This window comes from Solea senegalensis, unplaced genomic scaffold, assembly GCF_019176455.1.
Source record: "Solea senegalensis isolate Sse05_10M unplaced genomic scaffold, IFAPA_SoseM_1 scf7180000013188, whole genome shotgun sequence".
Lineage (NCBI taxonomy): Eukaryota > Metazoa > Chordata > Actinopteri > Pleuronectiformes > Soleidae > Solea > Solea senegalensis.
In genome coordinates, this window is record NW_025320776.1 from 18333 (window position 1) to 32877 (window position 14545).

The following is a 14545-nucleotide window of genomic DNA, read 5'->3' on the forward strand; positions in this document are numbered from 1 at the left end:
ATTATTTTATGATAAACAAAAACATTGAAGATTTGATTTCATTGTCAATGCCACTCCCATACTGAGAAAGCCAGTCCTTATCCTGTTCTTTCCATAGAATAAACTAAAAGTGACACGTTGTAGGATTTCAACCTTCGCCAGCGCCGGTACTAAAAAAAAAAGTACCAGGTAATATCGTTAATGGAAAAGCAAAATAACCATGCCGTGCCGAGGCAAGTAGAGTCGCCACATGTAACTTCTGGTTTTGGGTCTGTGCCACAAAAAGAACTAACTCATTCTACATTCTACATTCAAAATGTCATGTCTCAGGAGCCGTAGGTGAAGATCTTTCAGGAAAGAAAGTGCCACATGTGATCTAATTGGTAACAAACCAGACTACTTCACCTAACTCATGTGGTTCTAAATCACACACTGTGACATGCTTTATACAAAATACTGAAGGACATAAATGCAAGAGGGGATTTAAATACAAACTAGCACTGAACAGACCCTGACACCCCTCATGCATGACGGAGTGTCGAGCGACTGCTATGGCCCAAGAGTACTACCTGTTGTCAGTAGGTGGCGCAATGACTTTCAACGTGGACTGACTAGCCTTAATGAGAAGATGAAAAGAACAGAGATGGTTGTGGCTGTGCTTTATTCCTGAAAACATACTTTTGGCCACTATCATGGTTGAGGTGAGGGCGGTGTCTATCTGGGTGGAGGCCTGCAGCATGGATGAAGTCATCGGATCGCTCTAAAACTCTCTCAAAAGTGTGCTCGGAGAGTAAGTGAAAGAAAAAGATAAGAATGACGCTGAAAAATCAGATAAAGCAGTAGAAAATCAATGAATGAAAACCAACATTAGTGATTTAAGTGCCTGTTGTGTATATGGTAATAAATTAAAGATAAACTGGATATTCATGATAACTACAGTGTTTCTTTCATGGATTTGGTGCAAAAAAATAGCACTACAACCTTTCAATAATCATGTTTGTTTCTCAATGACAAAATACAATTACAACTTTAAAAAACTGATTTTAAAAGTTACACTCTTGACTGTATTTTCAGATCTATACTGTATATTATTCTGTATTATTAAATATAATGTTGTGTGAGCGGTTTGCAACAACATGAAATTGGATAATGTTCTTGGAAAAGTAAAATTTCCCATCCAGATTTTTACTTTGGAAAATTGCTGTTGTCATTTTCCACTGGGATGTGCGCCTACACTTTATGATATGTTGTAATGCAAATGTGAATATAGTGAAAGTAAAACACCACAGCTTAAGAGTTGCTACTGTATATTGATTCCATCCGTACACTGTACAGACACGGGACATCCACACGTCATGTGAACAATAGATTCCCAAACATCCCACTACACCAATCCCCCATTTTAATGATTTTAATGATCAAAAAGAAGGGAAGAAGAGGTAGCAGAGGAAGCAGAATATGAAGAAGCCGATAACCCAGTTGACTGAGTAGATGTAGATGATGACCATGTCCATGTCAAAGCGCCAGCCTTGAGAGTCGTCTTCAAAGTCCATGGCATCCTGATGGAAGCTGCCTCCGTGGGGGAACTGGCGTCTGGCAATGGGACTGTTCTGCCTCTGGAAGCCTGGTGTGTGTGTGTGTGTGTGTGTGTGTGAGACAAATGCAGCATTTTGTATGTTATGGCTTTTTTTTATTCAAAGAAAAATCAAAAAAGTTTGCTGTAAAATAGTTCCACAGTATGGTAAAACTTAAGGAGGTGATTTTTTTTTCCAGTAAAACCATCTTCTTTCCAAAGTAATATTCAGAAAATAACTTTATAATGAGAATTACTATATCATCGGTGAAATACCCTCAGATGGAAATGTTTCTGAATCAAAATTGATAATTTATCGTTCTTACCAAGCTGATGGTATTTCCATAAAAAATGATTACAATATGTTTACCACATTAGTTTTATCTTTGATTAAATCCACATTGAATTGGAAATGGCAGGATATTACGGCACATTATTGCCATTAAAAAAATAAATTAACTGATGTTCTATGTTCTAAGGTGGGAACCATTTAGGGAATCAGGACTAAATATTTCAATCAATTTTGATGTACGTGGAATCAAACACTTGCCTCCAAAGATACGGAAGAGCTTTCTGCAGCTTGGGAGAGGCCACTTTGCACAACTTGCTTTCTGAAAAATCTGTTTCCGAGAAAGGTATTCCTTCGGGAAAAATGTTCTCGTGGTTTGGTTTAGCTCTGTAAAGAAAGACAAAGAGACACACGTAAGAGCCAAGGGGGAACATTAGAGTCACAACTCTCGAAAGAGAAAAAAAAAACCCCACAGCAGATGAAGCAACAAAAGACTCCCTCATTTTCTCCTCTTTCCGTGTGACCTTGGCTTTGGTAATCAAAACAAGAATCTAATCTTCAACGCTTGTCACCTAATCACCAACAAGAGTCCTTATAGTCTGCAGTGCTCATAACCACGGCCACTCTGTCTTTTTATGGCCACCGCGGCCGCTCACTTTCTCGTCTACATTCTTTGAGAAGTAGGTCAACGTGAATCACATCACTTCATTACTAATTCATGGGTTCCTCCAAATCAAACCATGTAATCAGTGTGCAGTGATCATGAGATTGCATAAAATATGCATGCCTGTGATACAGCATAGGTGCAAAGCCTTGTCGTTTCACTGCTTGTGTAACATTGTTATGCGCAGACAACACTTGGGTTGTAATTTTCACGTTACACATCACACTTGTATTTGCTATTTCTATCAAGGCATAAAAGCAGTGAATACAAATGTTCAGGTTGTCTTCTCTGTCATTTATGACTCATCTGGTCAGAGCTTAACTAAAGGTCTACTCTGCTCCCTATGGGATATTTGCAGCTGAGCCCCCTGAAAACAAACACACAGGACTATAGCCAGAAATATACACATAATTAGCCTTTATGATCATTATATCCATGAATGTGAACGTTAATGTATAAGCATGTTGATTTATACCCATTTTGAACTGTCTACTATCCCATCTTAATACTGTTTAGCCCTTGTTTTTGCCCTTTAGCTCACCCTTCTGGAAGAAGACGTGCGTGATGATTGTTCTGCAGAGGGGGCAGGGGGTGTTGGCGGGGCTGCTCTTAGCCAGCGTCCGCAGACAGGGTTCACAGAAGATGTGGCTGCACGGGTGGCACATGTAAGGGCTGAAGTACACGTCCAAACACACAGCACAGATGTAACCTTCTTTGTCCCTGGTGCTCACGTCCTCATCGTCCTCACTGCTGCTGCTGCTGCTGCTGCTGCTGCTGCTGCTGGTGGTTGGGTTTTCTGTTGAACTCTATGTGTGCAGGGAGGCAAGTTGTATAGTAAAACTTTTAAATGCAAATGAATATCTGCTGCACTCGTACCATTGTTCACACAATCAGCTTCACACCACTAGCTCTGCAAACGCGGTGTGCTGCATTTGACGTCTGAAGGAGGCAAGTCAAAAACTCAATAGCTACATGGCTGCATACATGAACAGTTAGACTATGGCAGAAAATGGCAAGAAACGCCCATGAAAAGTCTCTCTAGTGGATTCTATAGCTAAAAATAAACCTGTACAATCAAGAGGAAGGACTTCACAATCCATTACAATCATCATCATTTGACTTTCTCAAACGTAATCGTCCCATATTAAAAATGTGGGCTCCGCCAACAGAATGCAAAGCAGTAAGAACGGGTGTGACGGGTTACATTCAAAGACAAACAACTTTGAGTATGTTAATCCTCCACTTGTGCCTCGGATGCAATAAGATCATTTAAAAACATTACATCCACACTTTACGGTCATTTCTATATTCAGTGAACTGCTCTGATAGAAACTATAAAAACTAGAGCATATTTCTCTGCGTTGAATGAAGAAGAACAATCCAGGGATCATGTGAGGTTTGTATAAGCAAATACAATATTACTACTACAAAATGTTAGCTGGTTGTTAATCCATGTGAAACTGACTTCTCTCGTCACCTTCTTGAGGTTCCTTTAATACTTTTCTTTTTAATACACCTGATTAGATGAGTGTAGTTTTCCATGTGCCACAGTATGGGTCACACAAACACAGCTCAAGTAAGAAGAACATGCATTGTGTTTCCACTGCAGAGGGTTAGTTCTTCTGTTATTTTAATCTTGTCATTTTATTTCATAAAGCACAATGCAGCCTGCCACCTGCCCACTGCTCAAATCCCTCTCCTCTCAAATCCCTCACTTGCAGCTTCCTGTTTTCAAATGCCAAATATAACTCACATGAGAGGATGCACCAAAACTCATTTTGAGAACCGTATCCCAAGTCATCCTAGGACTGTGTCAGCAGACCGCTGGGGAATGGAGTCTGAAGCTCCAGATTTGAAAAAGATCGGGGGTGCATGCAGAGTAATTACCACTTTCTCACCCAGGGGGAGCTCCAGGGACTTCCCTGTCACACCAGCTCTGCCTCCCAAGGTGTGTCATCAACACAGGAGAAAACACAGATCACACAGCTCCCAAGTAATCACAGGCACTGAGGCTCTCCCCTGGAAACGTACACTGTTACATAGCAGCTTTGTTTTGGTTACATTAGAAATAGAAATAAAACAGACGCATCAAACGATACCTGCACACTGAGAAGTATAAACTGATAAAGAACCAGTCACTGTCTTTGTTTGGGCAGTGACAGAAACATGACAGAAACCATTTCCATAACCTTTGTGTATGAACTGTAAGTCTTCCACCACTAGAAGTGCAACTCGAGCCATATTTAAAGCTTCTGTTTAACAGTAATTATATCAGCTGGAACAAGTTTCCAAACAATCCAGCGCTAATTGCCTCTCTAACACACAGGATGAGACTGAGCCCTGTGGGAAATGACAAAAACACCTGCTCTGATCTTTGGCCCACTGCATAATCAGTGCAAACAGTACCAAGACATTCTCCTTAAAGCAAGTTATATAAAAGTGGTACTGTTCAGGACAAAAAACACATTTGTGATATACATCATTCATAAATTAAAGCTCCCATGTGTAACTTCCATCAAACACACTATCTTTCTGATAGTTTCTCAGCCAACATGATAGAAACATCTAAAAGAAGCTGCTGGAAATCGAAGCAGACATGAACTGAGCTTCGGCAGTGATTTTGTCGGGAGGAAGACAAGTGGTATAGACTCTTGGAGGATTAGAAGGTGGCAGGGAGGGAGGGACATCCCTGCCATCGCTGTCCCACTTCTGCCTTCTCTCTGATTGTCATGATGTGAAAAGTATCACTCGGTGTACAGTGTGGGAATGTCACCAGGTGACAGAAAACAAAACAGAAACACGGAGAGGGTCATGTGAAGCTGATAGGCTTCATCAGCACTGTGTGAAATTTAACAATGGTTTGAATTGAATTGATCTTCAACATCCAGGTATCCAGGAAGTAGATAGGAGGATGTCCCACTGCACTGTACCTCCTCATAAATAGAGGCCTCAACCTCCACTTCTCCTTTTGTCTCCAAACTTTTGCCTGACTTTTTGATGTTTAAAACAAATAACCTTTATCATTTGTTTGATTGTTTTATGTTTAAGTTGTTCAGCTAACCATAATTCATACTCTTATTTGTAGGTTATTACAAGTTATTTGTTAGGTATTTATAACACCGAGGGTATTGCCGATGACACGTTTGCACAAGCGCACTTTGCATTACCGTAATTACACCATGGTTTCTGAAAGCTGGGCAGTTGCACATGAAAGCCAACATTGTGGTTATTACGGTATTGTCACTCGTGCTTTTGCAGGAAGTCAACAAATCAGTGTCCTTGTCGCCAGAGAGGAGAGAGTTGGATAAATGGGCTGTTTTTGCACATTGAGACAAAGACTCAAAACATTGTATTGTACATTTGTTTTACACTGTTCAAAAGTCAAATTCAACACGAAAAATCTGTTATTCTTGTACAACTGCATTGTACTTTTTCTCTAAAATCAATTTCCACTTTTTTGTTTCCCTTCATTATAAATTGTTCATGTGTGACCCTGCGATGGACTGGCGAACTGTCCAGGGTGTACCCCGCCTATCGCCCGATGTAGCTGAGATTGGCACAGCACCCCCCGCGACCCTCTGGTGGAGGATAAAGCGGTTAGATGATGACTGACTGACTGATAAATTGTTCATACATTATTTTAACATGCAGTAAATTGTAAATATTCAAAGTTATTCTGGAGAAATGGTCAAAAATCATTTATTCGGAAGACATTTTTCTGACACTTTTATGGTTAAAATAAGCAGGACATTTTTAGGTGTTAAAGGGTTCATATGACTTTATGTTGAATTCATTATTTAATTGAGCAGTATTTCGAATATATTTCTTCTCCTTGAGAACCATAGCATTCGTCAACTGATTTACTGTAACCCATGGTTCAGGAAAATAAACTGAATGTTTGAGTGTGACCTTGTTTCCGGGTGGTTTGTGGCTCCAGTGAGAACCTAAAGCTTTCACGAACACTACAGCTTTAACGACATTATGACCAGAAGAGGATTCAAATACATAAAAGGCACAAACAAGTGAATGAGGAAAAACTACTGCTCTCCTGCCATTAGCCTTCACAAGTGCCATAGTGTTGCTCAGTGGCTAATGGCACAAATGCTGTGCTTGTACTGAGATGATCCCAAGTGGAAATTAATGTAATTGTGGAAGTGCAAAGTTAGACACAGCTGAGAACAGACGCCGCTAGTTCAATAAGCCTTGATAATGATACATGAGCAGGCAAGCTCATTCAATTCCCTTGAATAAATTAACGTTTAGAGAAATGCCTGATTAGAAAAGTACAATTATTCAAGTTTTGCCTGAGAGTTAGGTGAGAAGATCAATACCACTGTCTGTTTATGCACAATCAGCATGGAGGACACGGTCATGGAAAATGGATACACTCAGTTTTCAAAGCAATTAAATATATTCAGCTTTCTCTAATACACCAGTTGGAATAATTCCAACCTACCAACCACCTGACTGCAGAGCTGCAGGACCCAATCAAAACAGGATCTGCTTCTTTGTCTGCTTGGTTTTGAAAGGCTCTCTGCCCAAGCCTCATCATGCAGCTAATTCAGATGTAACCCCACTTTAAACCGCATGGACAATGGCTATTGAGATGAGCATGGTGCTGATATGTGCAGCTATAAAAAGTGCACTGAAAAGTTGTGATGTACCACAGATAGGTGCCTTTGACTTTCCTGTCCACATTAGTATTTTTTCATCTAAAATTAAACTTAAAATAGACTTCAAATATCACAGTTGCTGTGTTCTCGTACTCCCCAAAGACTTATATTACCATAATTCTGTGGTTCTTCATCTGCAAAACTGTCATAATTTGTCATTGATTGTGTCATTCACCTGTCGGCTCTCATGTCTCCACCTCTCTCTTCTCCTTTGCCTCCTCCTCAAACACTTAATCCTGTTCTTCTCTCTTTTACACATCCTTCGCTCCCCAAAAGGAAGGCAGTGTGGCACCACTGCCACCGTCGTGGTTTGGCTCGTCACCTCCATCACACCGCGGCCTTCCTCCTTGCCATCTTCCACGTCCTCACCCTCTACTTCGTCATTGTCCTCCTCCTCCTCCTCTTCTCCCAACTCTGAGCTATGGTGACTTTGTGATGATCGTGCAGTCGCTGTTCCATCTCTCACCTGCAACCAGAACGGCTCAGGCTCTCTGGATGAACTGGGTGGGTGGTGGTGCAGGCCTTCTGCAGCCGTCCTGAGGGAAAGCCTCTGAGCTTGCAGTGGTGTGGAGCTGGATGGGATGGAAAGTTGAGGGGGAGAAGAAGACATGGGCTTCACTGTGGGCCAAGGGGACTGGGCAATCAAACTGACGGTGTTGGTCTGGGAGCAGCCGATACAGATAAATCTGGGACATGTTTGTCCTCCCTGTAAGTTGTTTGATCCTTCTTCAACTTCTAAAGCACAATTTAACTGCATGTCAGAATGACATCTTTCCTGGGCTCCAGCTCCATGTGTTCTTTCAGTCTTCCACTGCCTTTGCTTCCCTCTGACCCTTCCTTCTGCACGTTCAACACTTCTTCTCTCCTCTTCACTTACTTGGTTTCCTTCTCTCCATCTTCCTCTGTCGTCTTCAGTGCAGGTCTTTCTGCGAGCTTTCCTCCCGGGTAAGGAAAGTCTCCCCAGCTGCTCCACACTGCTTGATCTTCCTCTTCCGGCTGGATCAGCGCTCCTCAGCTGAGGCCTCACTGCCATCAAGTGTGGGGTGTAAGGTTCATCGTTGCTGTTTTCTTCATGCGGATCCTCAGATTCATGACCTGTCACTCCACGTGAGATGCTTACACCAGAGCCTCCAGCATGGGAGCTCATGATGATGCTTTTTGCAGCCCCTTAGGGAGCAGCAGCAGAGCGTATCTGGTGCAACCTCAACCACCTAGTCTGGTCTTTCACCTGTCATTCTTTCTTCAGTCTTGTTTCTGCCTTCCAACTCCTTCTAGATGTATAGAGTCAATCTCTTTTTTTAAGAGTTAGAGGGAGTGTTCCAGCGCAGAGGAGGTGAACCATGCAGTCCTCTGGCTTGATCTATCCTGCCCCTGCCCCCCCCCGGGACATTCCACACTGTTGACAAAGACAAAGTCCTTCTGGTGAGCTGCAACACAATAGCTGCACTGTTCATGGCCTCATTATTGTCCTGTGTGACCTATAGAAAACACATCTCTATGCAACCACTGCACACACAAAAAATAAGGTGAAAAAGCCAGAGCCACCTTTTATTTTTTATCACATCCACACTGTTGTGTCAGCTTTTTTCATTCATATGTGTGTGTGGGTGTGTCAGAATCACATCAGAATCAAATTTTTTTTTTTTGCCTTGTGTGTGTTTTGTTTGGACAATATACTGTAATTCCCCAGACCTTTTCTTTAATTGGTTTTCATTTTTTTTGTTTGCCGAGGGCCTCAGGTGCAGTTTTGCACCTAATAAATGTCTGAAAACAAACAAACATGAAACAAATGTAAAAGTATTAAATGAAAGATGATATCATAACCTGTTCAGTAGCACTTTATTCCCAAAAGACTTTGCTGTCTCTAAGAGAATATAAGGCTGAAGAAAAACATATTCTTTACCAAAAGTAAAAATAAAATAAAAAAGAAGTGTGATTGATATGACAGAACCAGAAACACAAATAACGTTTTTAAAAGTGAAAGTTTTTAAATCTTAATTCAAAGGTGCATCTGTATGTTTCGAACTCAGTATTTTTCACTTCTCTGGTTTAAATTTCCCCTTTTGTAAATTGCCTTTTCACTTCTAATTCAGCTTGTGGCTCAGAGGGTTTGATGTTCCATCCCAAGCGCCTCAGCTCAGCTTGTTTGAAATGAAAGCCACTGAACCACACATTGCCCCCGATGCGTGTGTACACCGCACTGCACTTATTCCACTCGATTCCCTGACTCACTGATTACATTCTCAGTTTCCTCGGAGATTTTCAAAAAAAGGAAGCGAAACGCAATTATTATTTTCCAAAGATTCAAACGGCAGCCCCTCTCTTTCTCTCTCGCACACACGCTTTAATTCTCATCTCGCCTCTCGCAAAGATCAGTGAGACCCATTTGATGCACCGCCCACTACGACCAGCAGATGGCAGCAGCTTCCCTCTCTGTGCTGATGTGGCGCTGTCTCTGGTCCTGAAATTTCCTTCCACTCGAAAATCTGGACATGCAGATCTCTTTCCTCCATCCCGGCTTTAAATAGCGCACACTTTTCCCACTACGTGTGTATTTGTTTCTTAAGTTCGTTCGTTTTATGTCACATGGCTGTTGAAAAATAATTTAGATTAAATGATAAATTAATCTGAAGTGATAAGAAGGACAAACGAGACTTGTTCTTTCTTCTCTTATTTGTGTAATAAATCCTTTACACACATTTAAAAAATAAATAAAAAAAAAAACGCAGCTTCAACTGTCGTTTTAAAGTAAAACGGAGAGAAAAGAAGCGCTGTGCGTCTTTATTGGCTGTCTGCGCTGAAAAACAGAGCAACAAGCAGAACACGGGCATAAAACTCCAGGGCGACCTCCTCGCGGTCTGACGTACTCAAAGCTCTTGGTATAAATGAATTCACCTCGTCACCAAGCCGCTCATATGATTCCCACTAACAGTGAGCGCACCCGGCTGTCAACACTCAAGAGCCACAACGCGCGCACAAAACTCCTCACACTCACTGACAAACACGCCTGCGTCATGCGTCCTGAGAGCGACGGCACGAGCTCGGTAACTCCTATGGAACCCAGTAAAAGGCACAGCAGCTGCAGCAGCTGCAGTTTGAGGGGCTGACTGTGTCCTGTCCGTCTGTTCAGCAGCGTGTCCCCACTGCTCTGGGAAAGTTGTAGTCGCATTATGGATTTTATAACAACTACCAGCAACGACAGCAACGTGACAAGTGGTTTCCCTCACGGGAAGGACGTGGTTCTTGACTGGGACGGGGGCGAGAATGGGACGGGGTATGGGTCTCTGCCTGGTCTGGAACTGAATTACCAGATTATCACTTCTCTGCTCTTGGGGTCCCTCATCCTCTGCTCAATATTTGGCAATGCGTGTGTCGTTGCAGCCATCACCTTGGAAAGATCTCTCCAGAATGTGGCAAACTATCTGATCGGATCCTTGGCCGTGACAGACCTCATGGTATCGGTGCTGGTTCTGCCAATGGCGGCTCTCTATCAGGTTTTGAACAAGTGGACTCTGGGACAAGAGATTTGTGATGTATTCATTTCTCTGGATGTACTTTGCTGCACATCATCCATCCTACATCTGTGCGCAATTGCCTTGGACAGGTACTGGGCCATAACTGACCCCATTGACTATGTAAATAAACGGACACCAAGGCGAGCTGCGCTCTTGATTAGTGTGACTTGGTTAGTTGGTTTCTCCATCTCTATTCCGCCTATGTTAGGCTGGAGAAGCGCCGAAGACCGGGCGAACCCCGACGCCTGCATCATCAGCCAGGACCCGGGCTACACTATCTACTCCACATTTGGCGCGTTTTACATTCCCCTCATCCTCATGTTGGTCCTATACGGGCGAATATTCAAGGCTGCTCGGTTTCGGATTCGAAAGACGGTGAAAAAAACGGAGACCAAAAAAGTGTCAGACAAGTGCTTGGCTATCTCTCCGTCTATCTTCCACAAGAAAACCAACGGCGAAGCCGGAGGGAAGGGCTGGAAGCGCAGTGACGAGTCAAAGACGAGTTCTCCGTGCGTAAACGGCGCAGTGAAGCATGGTGATGAGGGCGAGTCACTGGAAATCATTGAAGTTATCGGGAACTCAAAGACGCATCTTCCTCTGCCCAACACCCCACAGTCCTCGCAAGGCTACGATTACATGAGCGAAAAGAACTCGGGGGCGAAGAGGAAGATCGCGCTGGCCAGAGAGCGCAAAACGGTGAAAACACTTGGGATCATCATGGGAACTTTCATCTTCTGCTGGCTGCCCTTTTTCATCGTCGCGCTGGTGCTGCCTTTCTGTGCAGAGCGCTGCTATATGCCCGACTGGCTGGGCGCAGTCATTAACTGGCTGGGTTACTCCAACTCTCTCCTCAACCCCATCATATATGCCTACTTCAACAAAGACTTCCAAAATGCTTTCAAGAAGATTATAAAATGCAAATTCTGCAGGCAATAACCACATGCGGTGTTCACTGGCGTGTTGAGTAGTTAAATGGACTATCCAGACTTTAATTCAGGGACAGTCTCTTTTCAGTATGTGTATAAGAGAGAAAACCTTCAAAAAAAAAGATAAAGGGAAGAAAATCACTGGTTGCTGATGAAACGACACAGTGACAAGACATGAACAGTCGCTTTAAATGTACAAGCTCATGTTTATTCAGTGTTTGTAGCTACAGTATATATATCCTATATGCGACGGCAGCCATCGTTGTATTGCCATGCAAGACGTGTCATGTGCTGATTCCATGCATTTCATCACGAGACGCGGGTTTCCGTCCTATTACACCATGAGCTTTGTAGCACTGAAATAATAAAAGCAATCAAAGTTTGTCCTTAAGAAATATGAGTCAGTTGTTATTTAGGCTGGAAAATCGAAAGTAATGACCCAAGAGGAGATCAGGGCCCATGACGAGAAATCGCAGAATCACTTGGTTGCTGTCACGTCACACTGTACATCTTCATCCAGGAGGTCTCAGGGAATTCATCAATTCGTGTAGATGGGGAGAACAAAGCATGAGGCAACTTATCAGTTTGCTCTGACAGGCTGCAGGATGAGGATAGGCGGTCAGGTCACCAGTGCATGATGTGTTTCAGGTTATATATATATATATATATATGTATATATATGTCCAAGGGGTATCCAGCAAAAACACCAGCATCAAATTAATCCCAAAGTCAAAAGCAACAGGAGGTTGTTGTTACCCCCTTCCCCCCAAAAAGAAGCAGCCAATTCTGATAGAGTGTTTACAGTCTCTCCTTTTACTCTGTGTTATTTTTCTTTTCGCCCCATGTGAAAGAAACAACAACAGACTGAAACAGAAGGATTGCTCAAGACAAGAGAAACCTCAGTGCTACTTTTTTTTACACAGACCCTAAATAGCACATGGTATAGAGGTCTGTTTGTGTAGAAAAAAAAACAAAAAAAAAACTGCACAGACTGCATTTCTATAATCCCAGACACAAAATCCACTTACAGTAGAGACTGTCAGGCCATGAAAAGGACCAGGAGGAGCACAACTTTCAGGAGGAAGAAGCCACTATATGTGAGGCCAGCATGCTTCAAATAATGTAAGATGAGTGGCTATTTGGATTGTTGCCAAGGCAACACATGAAGCTTGAGGCCCACATGGTCAGTCAGAGTGACGGGATATGCTGGCGAAGCACGGAGACACAGTGCACCAATTTAGAGAGGTCACAGACAATGCAGCATCAGGACACGTGTCAATTATTATTAATATTATTATTCATAACAGTTAATTTTGCAGTCACATCAATTAGTGATAGCTGATTTGACCTCTGCATTTCACACTTTCTTTTTACACATGTAGAGAACAGTGGAGAACACAACACACACGCTGGGTGCAGGAGCACTGGGCTGCACTTATCTGCACTCGGGGAGCAGCAATGGGGATTGGATGCGTCGCTCAGGTGCACCTGAACCACTGACCAATCCTGGATTTTGAACTGTCAACCATCAACCGTTACAAGCCCAATTCTTCTCCTCTTGGCCATGCGGGCTGCCTGACTTACTGGTTAGCTGGAGCCTGGAAGAGGACCCTAACTAGGCCATCAATCAAACAGTAAATTAAATGTCGATCAACAAAACTAATACTTGCTAAAAACACAATAGCAGAGTATATAGTTTTCTTATCATTAATCCCAACAGCAGTGGTTATAGTTACACAATCTTAAAATAAATTAGAATGTGTAACAGGTTTTAAAACTTAAAAAAAAAAAAAAAATAGTTTCAAATTGTGCCTGGAGAAAACTGAGCTGTAAAGTCATGAACCCATTATTTCTCCACATCATATGTTTCCTTTCTTCATCAGACCATACAAGCTCTGTGGTGAGTCAGTGTGACATCGTTTATCCTAAAAATGCTTTTGGAAAAAATTAATTTCATACCTGTGACCTCTGGGTCAAATTCTGGGCTTATGATGAGCTCAGTCAGCCCCATAGAGATTGTGGTGTGAGCTGATGAGCAGGGCAGAGTAAAATGTCCTGTGAAGATGTGGAAAGCATTAATATCATTACATTTTGGGCCTGATATGAGATTACCAAGCATTACTGACCTGCTTTAATCTATGTCATAATATCTACTGGATTGTAAAACTACAGTAATCCCAACGACTCTGGGGAGGTAAAATACTGTAGATAGATGGTTGTGGTATAATGATACAAAAGCCTTTTATCCAAGCCAGCAAAAGAATTGAAGAGTATGGGATTATATCAAACCACTGGGGGGGGATTATGGGGTTTATTACACATGCTCAACTGTGTAATTTATATTATAATAGATTGTTCATGGTTTTATATGATAAAGATAAAGTAAAGAACAGTTAAGACCAATTTTTTTGTAAACCTCTGAGCATTTAAAAGTCATGTCAATCTCCTCAAACAACAAATGGAACATTAAACATTTATAGAGTTTGCACAGTAACATAACATAAGTCATTTTAAGATGACATTTCATTTGGCAAAAGCATTGATTTCCCCCTGCTATGATTGACTGATTTGTCTAATCCATACCACCTGAAATGTTGGATTTTAACAAGCTAAATTAACGCGTATATTGTTTTATTTAGCTTGCGTTGACAGGATGTTGAGATGGGACAGAAGAAGATTATGCAAAGGCTCAAACACTCAGTGAACAGATAAGCTTTTCAAAGCACCAATCACTTTAGAAATCCAGGGCAAACACTCAGTCATTTAGTGTAAAAAAAGAACATCCATATTTATCTTAAAATTTAGGGTAATTAAAATAGAGCTAAATGCCAGTGGACTAATAAGTGTGTCACATAAAGGGCCTGAAATGGAAATCTCTAAATAAAGCTACAGATTTAGGCTGGACAGAGGATTGCCTTGGTGATAT

At 42.0% G+C, this 14545-nt stretch overlaps 2 protein-coding genes across 2 annotated transcripts; one reads left to right on the plus strand and one right to left on the minus strand.

Annotated features, from left to right (window-relative positions):
* Positions 1–1269: 1269 nt before the first annotated feature.
* Positions 1270–8325, minus strand: LOC122760195 (E3 ubiquitin-protein ligase RNF180-like). The gene is made up of 4 exons (XM_044015280.1): positions 7354–8325; positions 3047–3311; positions 2103–2228; positions 1270–1603 (listed from the first exon to the last, which is right to left on the minus strand). Exons 1-4 carry the CDS (start codon positions 8323–8325, stop codon positions 1398–1400), a joined length of 1569 nt encoding a protein of 522 aa, XP_043871215.1. The 3' UTR covers positions 1270–1397.
* A 1785-nt stretch (positions 8326–10110) lies between these two features.
* On the plus strand, positions 10111–12010 carry LOC122760196 (5-hydroxytryptamine receptor 1A-alpha-like). The gene has a single exon (XM_044015281.1). It carries the CDS (start codon positions 10349–10351, stop codon positions 11627–11629), a length of 1281 nt encoding a protein of 426 aa, XP_043871216.1. The 5' UTR covers positions 10111–10348; the 3' UTR covers positions 11630–12010.
* Positions 12011–14545: the final 2535 nt, after the last annotated feature.